Here is a 16,744-nt window from a genome sequence, read left to right as displayed (position 1 = left end):
CTGACTGAGCTAGCTCCAGACAGTGTCCAGTCCCGATCGGCCAGGTCGCATGGCCAAGCTAGCCATGGCAAAATGAAGATGACGACGCCGCTTTTCGACTTTTTCTGTTGCCAATTATCATGATTATTTTCGTGCAGAATCACCATTTTTGATCGTCTTCGATTTGGCATGCATGGAAGACTTCCATGGCCATTGTAACTTCCCTTGCTGAGGATAGTTCCTGAACAAAACCTGGACGCCGTTCCCCCCAGATTTCCCCGTCTAGTTGCGGCAGAGCCACCTTCTCGTCATACAGAATTTAGGATTTTTGGATGCCAAAATACTTGTTGGCGTGAAAACCGATAAAGAACAACCGGACACCGCCGTACCGCCCAGACCTCAGGTATGTGTAGTCCATTGTCCTAGGCTGCTCACAAAGCAAAAATTGTCGTGATACTGCCTTGCCCAAAATCATGGCGAGTTTTTCTTTCACACTTGCCTGATTTTAGAACCGCGATCAATAAGGCAAGCTGAATCGATATGTGTGTATTCAGGCGCGTGCTCGGCGATGCACCCCCCCACGTGCACCCCCAAAAAATTTTCAATCTGGGTAATTGCAATTGTAATGTATGCAAATATGCTCTAAAATTCAAGAAAGGTTGCAAACAAATTGCCGGGGGGGGGGGGGGGGGGCTCCCCTCGGCTCCCGTGCACCCCCCTAGTTGGGGGGCCGAGCACGCCCCTGTTATACATGTACTTTATTCACGCAGTGTAAAACGGTGGAGACAATGTGCAATATTAAATTCGCCAATGAACGATGAAAGTAGGAAGAAATACAGGAATCTTCGTTGTACTAAAGGACATTAGACTGTCCCTGCGGGAATTTGCGGAAAAAACTCTCGAAAACTTGCGCAAGAAATTGCGGCAGAAAGTAACAAAAAATGCGACGAAAAGTGCGGAATGATGCAGGAATTCGCGGAATTATTTGCAGAAAATTGCGGATTTGGGCCGAATCACGAAATTATTTGCATCGTATATCTACTCGGGAGTCGTACTAGTAGTATCAGTGATCTAGCCAAAGCCGGCTCAGCAGAATGCCGGCTGGAGGGCGACCTGCCGGCTGAGACAAAAAGGGTAATTTTGGCCGGCTGCAGTCACCCCCATGTAGACTGTAGTGCACTGCACTAGCACTTGAGACAAGTTGAGTCAGAGATGGTGGAGTACAACCCATATCCTAGCATATGTATGTACAGTACAGTACGTAGCACTGGCTACTCAGGCTCAGTGCTAGCTCTTCACTCAAGCTCAAATGCACTTGAGTATGCACTTGAGTACGTCAGTAAAATGTAACAGGTTGGGTCATGGTTCTCTGCTTCTGGTGGTGTACACGGCTGTGCACATTTTCGTAGAGGTTCTGCAAAACGAAAATGTGTACGAACTTTCGCTCTACGTCACGAAGTGAGAAACTTCGCACGAACTTTCGCAACTTTGGACGCGAAACTTGCAGGGAACGCGAAATGAACTTTCGTAGGAAGTTTCGTGAGATTGGGTCATGTCGTACGTGCACTTGGCGCGTGCAAACTACGAAAATGTGCAGAACACAAAGTTCGTGCAAAAATTCGTACACACTTTCGCAAGGCCTGTCGCGAAACTTCGTTCGAACTTTCGTTGTGCAGAACCTCTCTATTTAATGCAAGATTTGTAGTGGTGTGTGTGGGGGGGGGGGGTCTGTGTGGATACGTGACTGACTGATGGCGGGGGTCTGGGGGCGCAGCCCCCAGAACGATGCATTTTAACTAGAACGTTGGCCGGCTGGCATAAAATCCTGGCTAGACCTCTGAGTATACTGTGCAAATAACCTACAGGATCATGGAAAGAACTGCGTGAAAAGTGCAGAAAAATGTGAGATATAGTGCAGAAAACAACAAAAAATGCGGGAAATCGCGGATTTTGCTGAAAATCGTGGGTTTGGACCAAAATCGCGAAATTTGTTGCATCCATGGAATCGCGATTTCCTGGAGGGACAGATTAGAACGAGCACGAGGTCGGTCTCGTTGTCCAGGAAACGACCAATCAATGACATTCCCGCCAAGGGCCTTATTATTACAGTCGAACCTCATTAGGACGAACACTGATAAGGCGAACTTTCCATTAGTACGAACTAGCGAACTTTCGCGAAGACGAACTATTTTCAAGTGTGATTTGAACAAAATCAGTGTGGCCATGTACATGTAGTACGAACTTTCGGTCCACGAGCGTGCGCGTGGGCTGGCTGCCTTTTCTTATTTTTTTCAATAGTCGAGGCCATATTGTACGTACACGGTACAGTGCAAATTGTTTCAAGCGTGTTTTGAACAAAATCAGCGCGTTGTACGAACTTTCGGCACAGCCGTGATTCATTGCACATTGTCATTGTACTTACCTGTTTCTGGCTTATGCTAAGAATAAAATGCTTCCCATGTACCACAGCATGCACCTTCACGTAAATACAATCCATAATAGGGAGGTTCTGCTCTACGTTTTGGGAACGCGACGCAAAGAATCACGCGAACTTTCTTTGCGTTACCGTAACGTAAAGAAATGCTGTTCTGCTCTACGTTTCACCTAGAGAAGTCACGTGGAATGTGTACTGGTAATTTCCCCTTCCATATTTGGCAGTTTTCTGCATGCAGTTGATCGATACCCAGCAAATCCATACGCATTTTCTCTGCGTATGCCACAACGTAGAGAACCTCATCTCCGCGTAGAAATCTGGAGCCAAAACACGCGAAGCCGTAGACTCTAACCCAGACACCTGCTCTCTACGAGATTTCTCTACGTTTCACGTGTAGCAGAACCTCTCTATTATCAAGAGTACATAACCCCCAAGAATTGTGCAACTGCCTGCACAACCTCTATGCAGTGCTGCGACGGCAGAACTTCACATCACGTGACATGGTTCAAAAGGTTACACTGGAAAACAGTGCAAAGTGATCACAAGAGAGTTGTCTGTCCCTCCAGAAACTTGCGGAGACATTTCGGAAATATCGCGGAAAAAGTTGCGAGGTAAAATGCCACAAATTGCGGGGAATATTGCGGATTTTGTCAAATATTGCGGGATTATTGTGGTAAAATTGCGGAAATTGCGGCCGATTTTGGTACTTGTACTGTAGTGGTGTACGATGTACGAGTCGTACAGCATAAATCATGCATGACAAAACAGAACGTGTGCTGCGCTGACTGTGTTCAACTGCCTGACAGGAGCTTGCAAGACAGCTTTCCTCCATCCTCGGACAACACTCGACGCGAGCCTTATTTTGTGACTTGTCAGCCGCTGATTTGCCCAGAAACTTCTCCATTCTGGCGTCGATCTCACAAGTAAACTACTGACGAGCTTCAAGAACTAAACAACATCGAAGAAAGACTCGAATATCGCGGTTGCTTTTCGAAATATCGCGGTGCTTTTCAAGTGCCAAGGACAGTTTTCTACAAGAATCGCGGATTATTTTTCAAATATCGCGGATATCACGGACTTTTGTTCAAATCGCGGAAAACAACGCGGCCACGGAATCGCAAGTTCCTGGAGGGACAGAGTTGTACCCAAAGCTGGGTTTCGTACAACCCTGTATCAATCATGCACAGAGTGCGAATAATGTGTACGGGTTCATCACGTGATGTGAAGTTCTGCCGTCGCAGACCCCATAGCTGGAGTTGCACACTCTTGGGGGTTATCACATATCAGGTGATGGTGTAGCGGGCCGCAGTCTCTCGGAGGCAAAAATACAAGGGTCTCAGTGAACACACTGTAACTGGCAATTGAAATGTACTGGAAACGAAATTAACTGATTGGCAACTAAATTAACTAACTGGCTACTAAATTAACTGACTGGCAACTAAATTAACTGACTGGCAATAAAAGAATCGTGAGCAGCAGCTTTTATGCAAAGGCAGACTCCGTACGCTAATGTACAGGGATACGCTAACGTATGGGGATACAGTACGGGGATATGCTAACGTACGGGAATACAGTAACGTACGGGGATATGCTAACGTACGGGGATACGCTATACGCTACACCTCCCCTCTCAAATACAATCACGTCCTCGTGATTCGAATACTACATGTAGGTGATAGCTGGACATCAACAACTGGCTGCTATTTAGAAAAAAATGGCGGTATGCATGGTCGCGTCGGAATAAACTCGACGATAAGAGATCGGCAGAATGGATGAATTGCATAATATAATACAGGTATGAAGTCGTGAACATTATAGTAGATCGCGAATTACTGAGAGAGCGTCAACCGGAGTATGGCGAATAATATCGGAAATTATAACGTTTGGAATAGACAGAAGAATGAACTGATAAACAAATCATAAAGTAGAAGCACACCAGGTTCACACGATCTCACGGGGTCAAAAGGGGAAAGAACTGTCCTCAAAATAGGACCTGAAAAACCACAGCACTCTTGCTGCACAACGCTGGCACAACCCGCCAGGAACATCGCAGTTCAAAAACCGAACTGAATACACTATAACTATAAGGGGCGTTGTCACACACATTGTCCCACGTTAGCTGGGTAAACCGTGGCTCACCATGATCAGACGCCTACCAAACTAAACTGGATTCACACACTCGCATAAAGGAAGACTGAAGAGAATAGGAAGACTGAAGGAAGACAGGAAAGAAAATGCCATACCTGGAATCAGCGTTAGTAACCACGGCGGCGGCTGGAGCTACGGCGGAGGGCAAGCCAGGTTTTATGTTCATCTTGGTTGAGCCGGTCACTCAGAGCGGCTAGCTCGGCGTCAGACAAATGACCTCCCTCCTCGTTTTGAATCGTGGTCTTCACATTGTCGATAGCATCGCTTTGCGCGACGTAAAGAGTGATGGTCTAGCCAGGAAGAGTGTTGACGAAAATCTGCATCCCACCACGGAGACGAAGTACCAAGTGAAGAGTGGACTCCTGCTGAACGTTGTAGTCACTCAGGGTTCGGCCGTCTGCCAACTGCGTGCCGGCGAAAATCAAACGCTGCTGGTCTTGGGGAATACCCTCCTTGTCTTGGTCAGCAGCCTGCATGTCGTCGTCCTCATCAGCTTCGCCATCACTACCGGTAGTATACATGTAGGTAGCGGGTCGCTTGGAATCGCCATCGGAGTCTCCAGTGTGTGCCGTGCGGAGAGAAGGGTGATCCACGCTAGCACCCTGACTGTGCTGCAGGCTAATAAGCAGGGCCAAGCCCAGGAAGGCAAGAAACATGATTCTCATCTTGATTCGTCGCACGGAGTTGTAGCGGGTTGAGCCATGGGGGTCCGAGAAACGTGTAAAGTAACACAGTTAGGTATAGAATAAAACAAAATGAATTTACCGCTGCCACCAATTTGTAGCGCGTAAAACAGGTGGGGTCGAATCTGACAAAGTTGACTTTAACCACCGCTGCCACCAATTTTGTAGCGGGCCGCAGTCTCTCGGAGGCAAAAATACAAGGGTCTCAGTGAACACACTGTAACTGGCAATTGAAATGTACTGGAAACGAAATTAACTGATTGGCAACTAAATTAACTAACTGGCTACTAAATTAACTGACTGGCAACTAAATTAACTGACTGGCAATAAAAGAATCGTGAGCAGCAGCTTTTATGCAAAGGCAGACTCCGTACGCTAATGTACGGGGATACGCTAACGTATGGGGATACAGTACGGGGATATGCTAACGTACGGGAATACAGTAACGTACGGGGATATGCTAATGTACGGGGATACGCTATACGCTACAATGGTTTCCATGGATTGAACCAATCAGAGGCCTTCGTAGGCGGGTGATATTGGCCGATATCACCCCGTCTAGCCCATATCACCCCTGCTGTGTACACCGTACGCATATACTCGAAAGCGTACTATAAATGCACTCCATATTTAGCACTTGATTGTTCCTGCTAGGCCCTACGCTACAGGCCCTACTGCCGCGCCTATCTCCCCCCCCCCCCCTCCTCCTCCCTTTGGCCTTGCTGGCGAAAGCGGGGGGGGGGGTCTACCAGGTAGGCTCAGTAGAGCCTGAAACATAGGGCTAGAAGGAGCAATCAAATGCTAAATATGGAATGGAATTTAGACTACTGGTATGAAACAGATGCACCGAAAGTACCAAAAATAAAAGTGCACATCGTAACTTGTAGCTCAAGTTAGTAAACAACAATTCCGAGAATAGTACGCCTAAGTTACAGGAAATACAGCATGACCAAGGAAAACACTTACCAAGAATGGAGTCATTGATTCCGTTCCTAGAACAATGAGCCAAGGACCCTCATGGTTTGTACACACGTACACAGAAAGCACAAATACTTGACAATACTTCTGGGTCTGGTCACTTTCGGTATTCTTACCTGTAAGATGGCGGCTAGCTTTGACTTGGGTGCAAGTGATATTGACTTGGAAGATGCAGAAGTTTTGGGTGCCGCTTCCAACTACTTCAACTTTTTATCTACGGATGAAATAGCCAACATGTCAGGATTCTCTTTATCATCTACAGCAACTGCGACGTTAGCAACTGGTGAGGTAGTGGAAAAGACCACTACTGAAAAGCGCGTTTCATCAGAACAGCACAGCAGTGAAGAAAGAGTTACGCGATTTGTGCAAGTGTCTGAGTCAGATCTGGATAGGATACGTGAAAGTCGTGTTCCCGCGAACACCAAACGAGCTACTAAGAACTGGATGCGTGTTTTTGACACTTGGTGTGTGGAGAACAAGAAAACGTGCGACTTGAAAACAATACAAGCGACTGATCTAGCATCTATCCTGAAGCATGCCTATGTTGAAATCCGTCAAGTCAACAAACAGCCGTATTCTAAGAACAGCTTACTGCAGTTTCGGAGTGCCATTCACCGTGAACTACAAGAGCTGAAGCGCACCATCAATCTCTATACTGATAGTGAGCTTATCGAGGCTAACCAAGTACTTGATGGCTACCTAAAGCAGTTAAAGAAAGACGGCCTGGTAGCACCAACGCAGCACAAGCCTCCCATCTCCGATAGCGACAAAGAAAAGATATACAAGCACCTCGGTGACTGGAAGACAAATGCGGATCACCTCACCTACCTTGTCTGGTTCGTCATCACTTACCACTTCTGTCTGCGTGGTTCGGAGATTCAGGCACATCTAACATCCGACGACCTGGATGTGAAGACCGACGGCAAAGGCAAAAGATACATCAAATTAGCCACAGCATTCGCGCAGAAGAACCAGGAAGGCGGCATTAAAGGAAAAGACACGGTGTCTGATGGGATGATAGTGTCCGACTGGCAGGTGGAAGCTGTCCTACTCCTCACTTCAAAGTTGTCTGTGAAGTCCAAGCGACTCTTTCAGATACCACGCAAACATTACCAGCCAGAGGATTCAGAATGGTACACAGGCCAAGTGTTTGGTAAAAACAAAATCGATGGCATGATGAAGAAGATGAGCGAAACAGCGCGACTAAGCCAGACCTACACCAACCACAGTGTGCGCGCCACCGCCATTACGACCTTGGCTAAGCAAAATGTGAGTGCCACTACCATCATGCGTACTTCCGGCCATCGGAATGCCCAAAGCCTAGACTCGTACTTGCAGCCAAGCGAGCATGACAAGATGAAAACTGCTCACCTGTTTGACGTAGACGCCATTGATGAAGCACTGCAGTGCGCGACTCCGGAGGAACTGCAGGCCTTGGAAGAGCCTCAGGCACCTCCCCCGTCAGCTTCTGTCACTACCAGTTCATCCACGGTGACGTCGGAGAATAGCGCAAAATTCATATTCTCTGGCAACTTCAGTGGTTCGTTTCTGCAATGCAGTGTTCCATTTACAATTTACAATACTCCATTTCAATCAACTCTTCTATTTCCACTCCTCTATACTTTTCCTTCCTACCCTATGCTTTACCTAAGTTCAAACTAAACTCTACTGTGGGAATGTAGTTGTGTAGAAGGAAGAGCATGAAGTACGGTGCACATGGTGTGTAGGGTCATATGTGATAAGTAGAATATCACCCTCGTAGCTCGGGTGATACCGTACCCTCATATCAATCCCTTCTGCTTCGCAGTCGGGATTGATATTCGCCGGTATCACCCTCGTACTCATGAGATATTCTTTACTTATGTACTCTTGATATTATGATATGCATATCGATTTTTTTGTCAGATCTAAATAAGAAGAACTCCCGATTAACTAACTAATTTGTTCAGTCCCTTGAAGTTCGTCCTAACGAGGTTTGACTGTATTATTATAATTATTATTATTAACGCAATAAATAGAGTAAGCTGCTTTTATACATGAAAACAAGTTTTGCTAATGGTTTTTGTATTGAGTGCGCAGCTTACTCTATTTATTGCGTTAATTACATTTCTATCTCCACGCAAGTATTATTATTATTGCGGTCTCTGCTGGGATGACGACTACACCATAGCTCAGTGGTTAGAGCATCGCTGGCTACAGGCGAGGGTCCCTGGTTCGAGTCCTGGTGGTGACAGTCAATTTTTTCTTCAGACTTTTTCCGTTTGTGTCTTTCCCTCAAACCAGTGATTAGTATTATCCATCAGCACTCAATCGGCCAAAGGCCGGAGATAGGCACCCACCGGGTTAGCACCCAGCAGCCAAAGGTGGGGCCATGCATCATATGCATCATATGGGTATTAATTATGATTATGATGGTAGGTAAGCAACAGAGAGAAACACACAACACTTTTTTAAATATCGATCATAGGAAACACGAGAGGGTTTGGAGGAAAATAGGACCGAAAGAACTCCACCACCCACCCCAGAGCATTACAAATCAAGGACCTTACGCAGGATAGCTGCCGAGCCAAGGAGAGCATTCTTTTGCTGGCGGTCTCTTGCGATTATTTACCGTATGATTTTGTTACGACTGCACTGGTTCACAAAATCGCAATGCACCGGGAGAGGTTGGAAGAGGCCCACCGCCGGTGACTCCCGGCGCGTACTGGCGATATGTGAACCAACCCTAATGAACTCTGCATAAAATGTACGGTGTACTACTAAAAGCTACGCATTTCAGAAGTGTGTACGGTTTTGGCCTCCTGTACCCTTTCATCTGTACGATTTTCCTTTGTCAACAGCTGGCGGAACCCTATAAAAACCGAAGATCAAAGTCATTCTAGGTATCGAAAAGGGGCTCTCGAAGCCCCTAAATAGCTCCACAAACTATGAATAAGAATGAAGACCTGCATTTCATTTGCTTCTATTCTACTTTTAGTAGTCCTCAGTGGTGCTGAGTTACCGGAAGAAAATAATATCATACCACACCAATTCTCTCTGCACACAAACCACAAAACTACCTAGTATAATGCAAGTGAGATAATGCATGTAACCTCGTTCTTAATTATGGCTTGTTTGTGCCCTTCAGGTTAGCCCTCGGGCATACGGCCCTCAGGCTAACCTGTCGGGCACTAGCAAGCCATAAGGCCCTCCCTGCCATGCACTAACCTATAATTAGCGGCCGTGCTCGAACTCACAACCTTAGACTAGTACTTCTTGAAGTAGGAGATCGTAAATTATTTCCACCGATCTTCGCTTATTTTCTTCCGTGTGCATTCTGTATGCAGGTGAGGCTGCAGACTCCGTTTGCTAAAAATTCCAGTGCACCCTCTGTACCTGTCTGTACATCTCCGTAAACGCATGCTGATCCTGGTGTCCTTGGGAATCAGAGGAGGAACTTGCATTTGTATGGTTATTGCTGGCTCGTCGACTATGATCTAGCATGCCACCACCAGCAGCAGCCACATCCAGTAAGCAGGCATGTACCGAGCCGGGGAAGAAAGTATTGTCCACCTATGGCTTTACAAGTTGTGCTGATCAGCTTAAAGCCGACATAGTTGGAACGGAACTAAACAACATTGTGACATGTTCGAAAGCAGTCGACGATCTGATGGAAGGAGGCATCCCTATCTCGCAAATCACTGAGATCACTTCCAAGCCTGGAGCCGGCAAATCACTAATGTGGTAAGTTTATCACATGTTATCTGTTTTGCTGGTAGCAACATCATCAACAATTACGACGATGGGAATGGTGGCAACTGTGACAAACATGCGCAATTCACAAAACATTTCACATGGCTCAGGAGTCAGTACATTCCAACATCAGTTATCAACTTGTCATTTGTTTTCTGGCTTTGTACAGAGCACACTGTCTTTCTTGCAGTTGGAGCCATCCGACTTTGATGCTTTGAGCCGATTTAAAACTGCTTTGTTGTCCCTTAGACTTGATTGCGATTGGCTCGGCCAGTAACTCTGAGCTCCGCTGTTGGAACCTAGCCAAGTCGAGGCAGGTAGCTGTTCGGAGAATGAATATTTCCTGTTATACCTTTGTTCAGGAGCAAGGCAGAACTTTCTCCCTTCTCCTCACGCATTCCTTCTTATTGCATGTGTTCCCATTCATCATCTTCAGCTTGCAGATCGCAGTTGATGCTCACATACCAATCTCTTATGGTGGTGTCGGAGGTGAAACACTGTATATTGGTGAGTTGACATGATTCACGCACGTGTACTGCTCTGCGCCTCTTAGTAGGAAGGAATTGGGATAGTACAGATTGAAACGATTGTATTGTCATGGTCATGGTCATGGCTCCAACTTCCAAGTAGTTGAAACTGTCACTGATGCATGCATGAGTGGGTGTAACTTGCCTATCCCCTTTGTAGGTATTAATGTCAGACATGATTTGAGCAGACAAAACTATCGACGCTGGGGTTTACTTCTAGTACAGTGGGGCTAGGATATACCGTAAAAACCTGTAATAAGGCCCTGGGCGAAAACGATAGTGAAGGTCTAGAACGTGGGCATCAATTTGGGGCTGGGTGCTAATGTGGGCCGGTGCGCTTTTCCTAATAATGACATCAGATTTATTTCATAGCGTGCCATAAATACCCACACTCATTAGTGACCACACCATCAACAGTATCAAATTCAAATAAATTTACTTTGACTCAATAAATAGCACTGCACTTTTCCATGTTTTTTCCATTTTTAGGGAAAGTGAAGGTCAACATATTATTGTACATACCGTAAAATCCCGCCAGAGCGCCCCTACCTTCTCGACGCTTCAGGTGAGGAGGGGCGGATGGGCGATTCCTACTTGCCGCATTCAGTGCTACCAAGAGTACATAACCGCGGGGTTATGTACTCTTGGTGCTACATGAAAAAGTACTCACCCTACGAAAACTGTTCGTGCATCTCGTACACCGACCAAAGGTCAAGAGCCAGGAGTCGTACAGACCCGACAAAAATCCTCGTATGACTCTGTCGCAGTCTGTGATGCCGTACTGTACTGCAGACGCGTGCTCAACCCCGTTGGAAATAGTGCCCACCCTCGAGCGGAGAGAGAGGGCCTCTTGACCAGGGGTCGCACAAACCCTGCATTTAAAATGCCCTCTCTCTCCGCTCGAGGGTGGGCACTATTTCCAACGGGGTTGAGCACGCGTCTGCAGTACAGTACGGCATCACTGACTGCGACAGAGTCATACGAGGATACAAATCAATCACGTCCCTGACAAGAAGTCAGGGAGGGGCGGATGGGAGAGACGGGGCGCTCTGGCGGGATTTTACGGTATTATGTATAATAATATGTAGTAGCCTGAAAAGAGAAAAAAACGCCAGACCCACCAGGACTCGAACCCGGGACCTTGCTTGTCATGAGGAATGCTCTAACCACTGAGCTATGGTACCAGACTGAACCTAGAAGGCGCTGACAGGTTTTTCACTCCAAAGGCAGCTCACAACACGTGCCACACATACTGAAGAAAGGTGTGAAAGGTGGTGATAAATGGATATGTAAGTGTAGGAAATGTGTGGGTGTGTGGATGGATACGGTGCGGTGAGTGCGTGCTATATGAAGAGTTCTTTGTAAGCAGAAGGAAAATGTATTAGCTCTCATACTCTTCAAATAGCACGCACTCACCGCACCGTATCTACCCACACACCCACACATTTCCTGCACTTTACATTCCAGTTATCACTACCTTTCACAAGCTACATTATGCTATAGCCTTATAGCGCTTGAAAGTGATGACGTCAAAACCGCCAGGGACTAGGAAGTTCGCGTCAGATTTCTACTTTTGGATCCACTAAGGTGTGACTTTGCTATCAGAGAGGTTCTGCAAAACGAAAATGCGTACAAACTTTCGCTCTTCGTCATAAAGTGAGAAACTTCGCACGAACTTTCGCAACTTTGGACGCGAAACTTGCAGGGAACGCGAAATGAACTTTCGTGGGGAAATTTCGTGAGATCGGATCATGGCGTACTTGCACTTGGCACGTGCAAACTACGAAAATGTGCAGAACACAAAGTTCGTGCGAAAATTCGTACTTCAAAAGTACACATTTTCGCAAGGCCTGTCGCGAAACTTTGTTCGAATTTTCGTTTTGCAGAACCTCTGTATCGCCTCAGTGTGTGGGTACATAGCAACCCACTCATGTCGTATGCAGGTGTGACTTTTTCTTCGCCATCAGTTGTCACCCCGCCCCCATTAGCCAACCCAGTCAATTTCACCGACTATATCACCTTGCTGTGAGTAAGACCGCTTGAAATGTGCTTGGATCCATACAAAAACTGGATCCATGTGGATCCAGTTTGTGAATTTTTGAAATTGTTGCTGTGCTGTGACGTAGCCCTTTCAAGCCCTATTGGTTGGCTGTGACTTGTGCTGTTTTTTACCGCATGAATTTTGCTATAATTCTCACTCTTAGGCTGCATTCGATTGTGGAAACTGGATCCAGATCCCCGCCGACAAGATCACTTCGATCGGACGGATACAATCGAATGTGCACAACTGATAATCGGTTTCAAAACCTTAGCAACCGCGTTGCTACAGCTCATCCCGTATTATTCTGTGGTATATGTACGCATTATGGTGAACTCTTGACCTAGCGCACGCATACTAGTACTGTATTTAGAGTTTGGGGTAGATACCATCAAGAGTAGATAAACAAGAGTGTGCAACTCGCGGATCGGTAGGCCCACGGCGGAATTTTTTGTTGACGTAATCTTTTCGACGACGCACACGCTGCGAGTCTTTCGGAAAGTTTTCCCTCGTGCTCTTGGCCGGGCTTTACAGTATAAGGTCGGTGCCCAGCACGTGCTCTCACACTGCTCTTCGGCAAAATGCGCGTTTCTCTTTAAAAAGGTGACGTCAACAAAAAATTCCGCCGTGGGCGGGGGTATCTGCAGATTGTGCAGGAGAGATCCGGAGTTGCACACTCTTGTTTATCTACTCTTGATACCATGCAAAAGAATCCGTCGAATCCGGCTCTGTGAGGTGGGTTGACTGGATCCGAATCCGTGGCCCCGGGATCCGGATTCGTACAATCGAACACGTACGAATTTGGCGAATCCGGGCCCGGGGGCCTACGGATTCGCACAATCGAACATGCCCTTAGGCTACGATCGTTTGGTCGGATCCGGATCTCAGATCCGTCGGATTCTTCAGAATCAACCAATCACTTTTTTTGGACCTTGGTTGTTGCCATGTCGACGAAGTAAAAAATGGCGCTGACATATCACCCAAAAGGGCGAAAGTCGTACTAATCGCGCGTGCGCATCGTACGAAAAGTCGACTAGCCGTACTACAATGAGTACAAAAATGATTTTTACCCGCCATATACCGTTGTGTCTTATATTAAAGCCTATCTCGAATAGAAGCCTGTTTTGAATAGAACCCTGATTTTTAAGATAAGCTGTCGGCAAATAAGCCTGGTTTCAGTGCTTACACGCATAGAAATACCTGGTTTGAATAGAAGCTGTAAAAAAAAATTTTATTAGGCCACCCAGAATTAATTCGTTGTTTCGGGTCACCCGATCCCCGACCGACCGTCTTTTTTCACCCGACCGCAAAATGTTTTTTTTATAGTGCATGCAAATGTACATGACTAGACTATGTACGTACATGTACACACGCGCCTAATAATAGCACTTTTACAGTTTTAGCAGATCGACTCAGAAGCAGCCAAATAAAATGACAGGATGTAGCGCTTGGTGTCGATGTTGTCTTCTATTATTATCTCCGATCCGCAATCGGTCCTGATTCACTCCTGAAACAGCATCAGCTCCGCCACCGCATCGCTCTTTGACAGACGTTTTCAAGGTGAGAGCTGCTTCTCAGACTCCTTTGCCAGCGAGGCCAAGGTCTGGTCCTGGAAGGGACCTGGATCTGATGGGACAATGACTGCGCTGGATCGTCTACAGGCATGATTTGATCCACTGTCTTGATGGACAAAAGCTATTCGATACGCACAGTTGTACATGTACATGTATGCACATATACATGGCAGTAACCAAAATAAAAAATATAATATAATAAAAAATAAACCCGACCGACCAACCCTGGTACGGATGGATGAGTGACGTGACCCGAAACAACGAATTAATTCTAGCTGGCCTTAGAATATATTTTTTTCCCATGGTATATCCAAGCCTCTTGTACAGGCAAAATAAAAGCTGTAAAAAAAGTGGTGGACATCACGCAACTGCATTATAAAGAAAAGGGGGTTTGTCTACTCACAACCGCTCTATTCAGTTGCTATACACAATCGCTGCATGCACTGGATGAAACATTCTTTATTGTGATGTCGAAAAATTGGAAAAACTATTTGCACACACAATTCTTGTTGTATACACCTTCGTACACATTCCTGCGCTTTATCTGCTGAGCTTTTGCATACCCACTCTTTCAGGACACTTCTCCTTGTCTGCTGTACATGCGAATTCATACACTCAATTTCATACGGCTATTGTGTGTTTTTGACTTTTTGTACATGGACATACATACACTCTCGCTTGCTTTCGCTATACAAGGCCAGGTTCGCCCCTTGTAAATTGTTCTGACGATGGGTGACTGGCCCGAAACGTCATAATTTTTCGTCATCACAATAAAGAATTTTTCATCCAGCGCATGTGGCGGTTGTGAATAGCAACTGAATAGAGCGCTTGTCAGTTGGCAAACCCCCTTTTCTTTATATTGATTGTTTGGTTATTCCTAATTTAGTGACGACTTTCCACTAATGAGTGTCGCGTGCCTTTATACCGTATTATCTCTATTACAAGTGCAGTCTCTTGTAGAAGCCCAGTCTCTATTATAAGCGCACTCCAAGAGGGCTTCGAAGATAAACAAGCGCAGTCTCCAATATAAGCGCAGGACTTATAATGGAGAACCGTATGGATCATGTCCATGCACGTTTGACGTCACACAGTATCACAGAAAACACATGCTGTGGTAATCGTCTGTGATCCCCGAAATCTAAATTTCAGACTCAGTGTACCAGGAAGCACAAAACTGCAGTCCCGGTACCTGCTGGGGAACTTTGTGCTACTGATATAGTGAAAAAAATAGGCAATGTACTGTATTATGTACATATACCAGGTGGTTGAAAAATTATAAGCCAAGTCTCTAGTAACTTATAAGCCCGGGGTCCGGACTGGTTGAAAAAATATAAGGGCGGGGCTTATAATGAAGATAATACGGTAATCCATAATTTTCTCAAATCTAGGCCGCGCATTATACTCCGGATATAACTTGAATTACCAAAACGTTGGTAAAAAAAAGGTGCGCGTTACGCTCAGGTGCGCATTATACTCCGGCAAATACGGTACCATAGATCCACCCCCTCTCTAATTTCCGCCCCCAAATATCTGCCTTGGAAGCGACTGCGGCATACTAGTACACAATGAAATATGTTGTTGAACCGACGCATGCGGTGCTGTACACAATACATGCCAGTGCAGGATTTAAATGTGCATAATCCAGCATGGCAAATCTGATCCTCTGCTTTGTTGTACATCGTACTGCACTTGACAGACTTGATCTAATTCGCGCCCCCTGCCGAAAAACCAGCTGGGAAGCGACACAGCGTGGGGGGGGGGGGGGGGGATCAACAGTACTTTACGGTACACGCCTAAGGGGGCGTTCGAATTGTCATTCTTTGACTTTTCGAGGAGTTTCGTTTTCTGCAGAGGTAGCTTATTGGCCTCTTCAGAAAACGAAAGCCTCCTTAAAACTCCTCGAAACTCCACAAACCTATCCAATCAGAGAGGTGGATTACTTTAGGCTGTGTTTACATGAGAAATTTCCACCCGGGTCGAGTTCGGCCCGGGTTGAAAGTCTGTACGATAGACAAAATAGGTGAGCGTTTACATGAAGACAGTTGACCCGGGTCAAATACTGATATGCCGCCAAAAGTAAACTTCTAGAGTCCTGTATGATCACGTGAATCCGTTCGCGCGAAATTTGCATATGCAGTCCTGTTCAAACCTGGCGCGAGATACGCACAGAAGTACGTTTGTACGATTTTCTTGACCCGGGTTGATTTCAACCCGGGGCGAAATTTCAACCCGGGTCAAGCGCAATGCGTCATGTAAACGCGCCATTCATTTTGTGCACATGGCGGGTTGAAATCTGACCCGGGTTGAAACGCCTCATGTAAACACAGCCTTAGAAGAGCTTGGAATATTGCCGCGAAACTGCCTTTTGTATGCATTTCCCGTAGTGCCTACGACAAAGCTTGCACATACGGCAAGAGAAGCCCATTATCATGTGGGAAGCACGCTTGGAAAGCACGCTTGGAAAATCTCAGGCATTGCTATGACAATTCCAAAGGAAATGGTGAGGCTGCCAACCACCGTTCAATTGGGATATTTCAAGTTGAAGTTGAATTAATTTTCAACTAATCTCTTCTAAGATGTTTCTCGAAAAGGTGATGAGTACAATTCGGATGTGCCCTTAGACTAGCTGTTTCACAGTAGCAATTTATTTT

General features: G+C 46.1%; 2 protein-coding genes across 2 annotated transcripts in view; both read left to right on the top strand.

The window, feature by feature from the left end:
* Window positions 1-105: 105 nt before the first annotated feature.
* LOC135821383 (DNA repair protein RAD51 homolog 3-like) overlaps window positions 106-16,744 on the top strand; it is a 30,665-nt gene continuing 14,026 nt past the window's right edge. The window contains exons 1-3 of the mRNA XM_065334458.1: window positions 106-382; window positions 9,549-9,945; window positions 10,391-10,461. Of these exons, the coding sequence (XP_065190530.1) occupies window positions 9,704-9,945; window positions 10,391-10,461 (313 nt within the window). The 5' untranslated portion in view covers window positions 106-382; window positions 9,549-9,703. The remainder of the gene's footprint in view (window positions 383-9,548; window positions 9,946-10,390; window positions 10,462-16,744) is intronic.
* LOC135825777 (uncharacterized protein KIAA1958-like) lies at window positions 6,346-9,406 on the top strand. Its single transcript, XM_065338434.1, has 2 exons — window positions 6,346-7,713; window positions 9,350-9,406. Exons 1-2 carry the CDS (start codon window positions 6,346-6,348, stop codon window positions 9,404-9,406), a joined length of 1,425 nt encoding a protein of 474 aa, XP_065194506.1.

Source organism: Sycon ciliatum, chromosome 1 (genome assembly GCF_964019385.1).
Source record: "Sycon ciliatum chromosome 1, ocSycCili1.1, whole genome shotgun sequence".
Lineage (NCBI taxonomy): Eukaryota > Metazoa > Porifera > Calcarea > Leucosolenida > Sycettidae > Sycon > Sycon ciliatum.
Note: the sequence above shows the minus strand (reverse complement) of the source record. Positions and strands in the feature narration are given on the sequence as shown.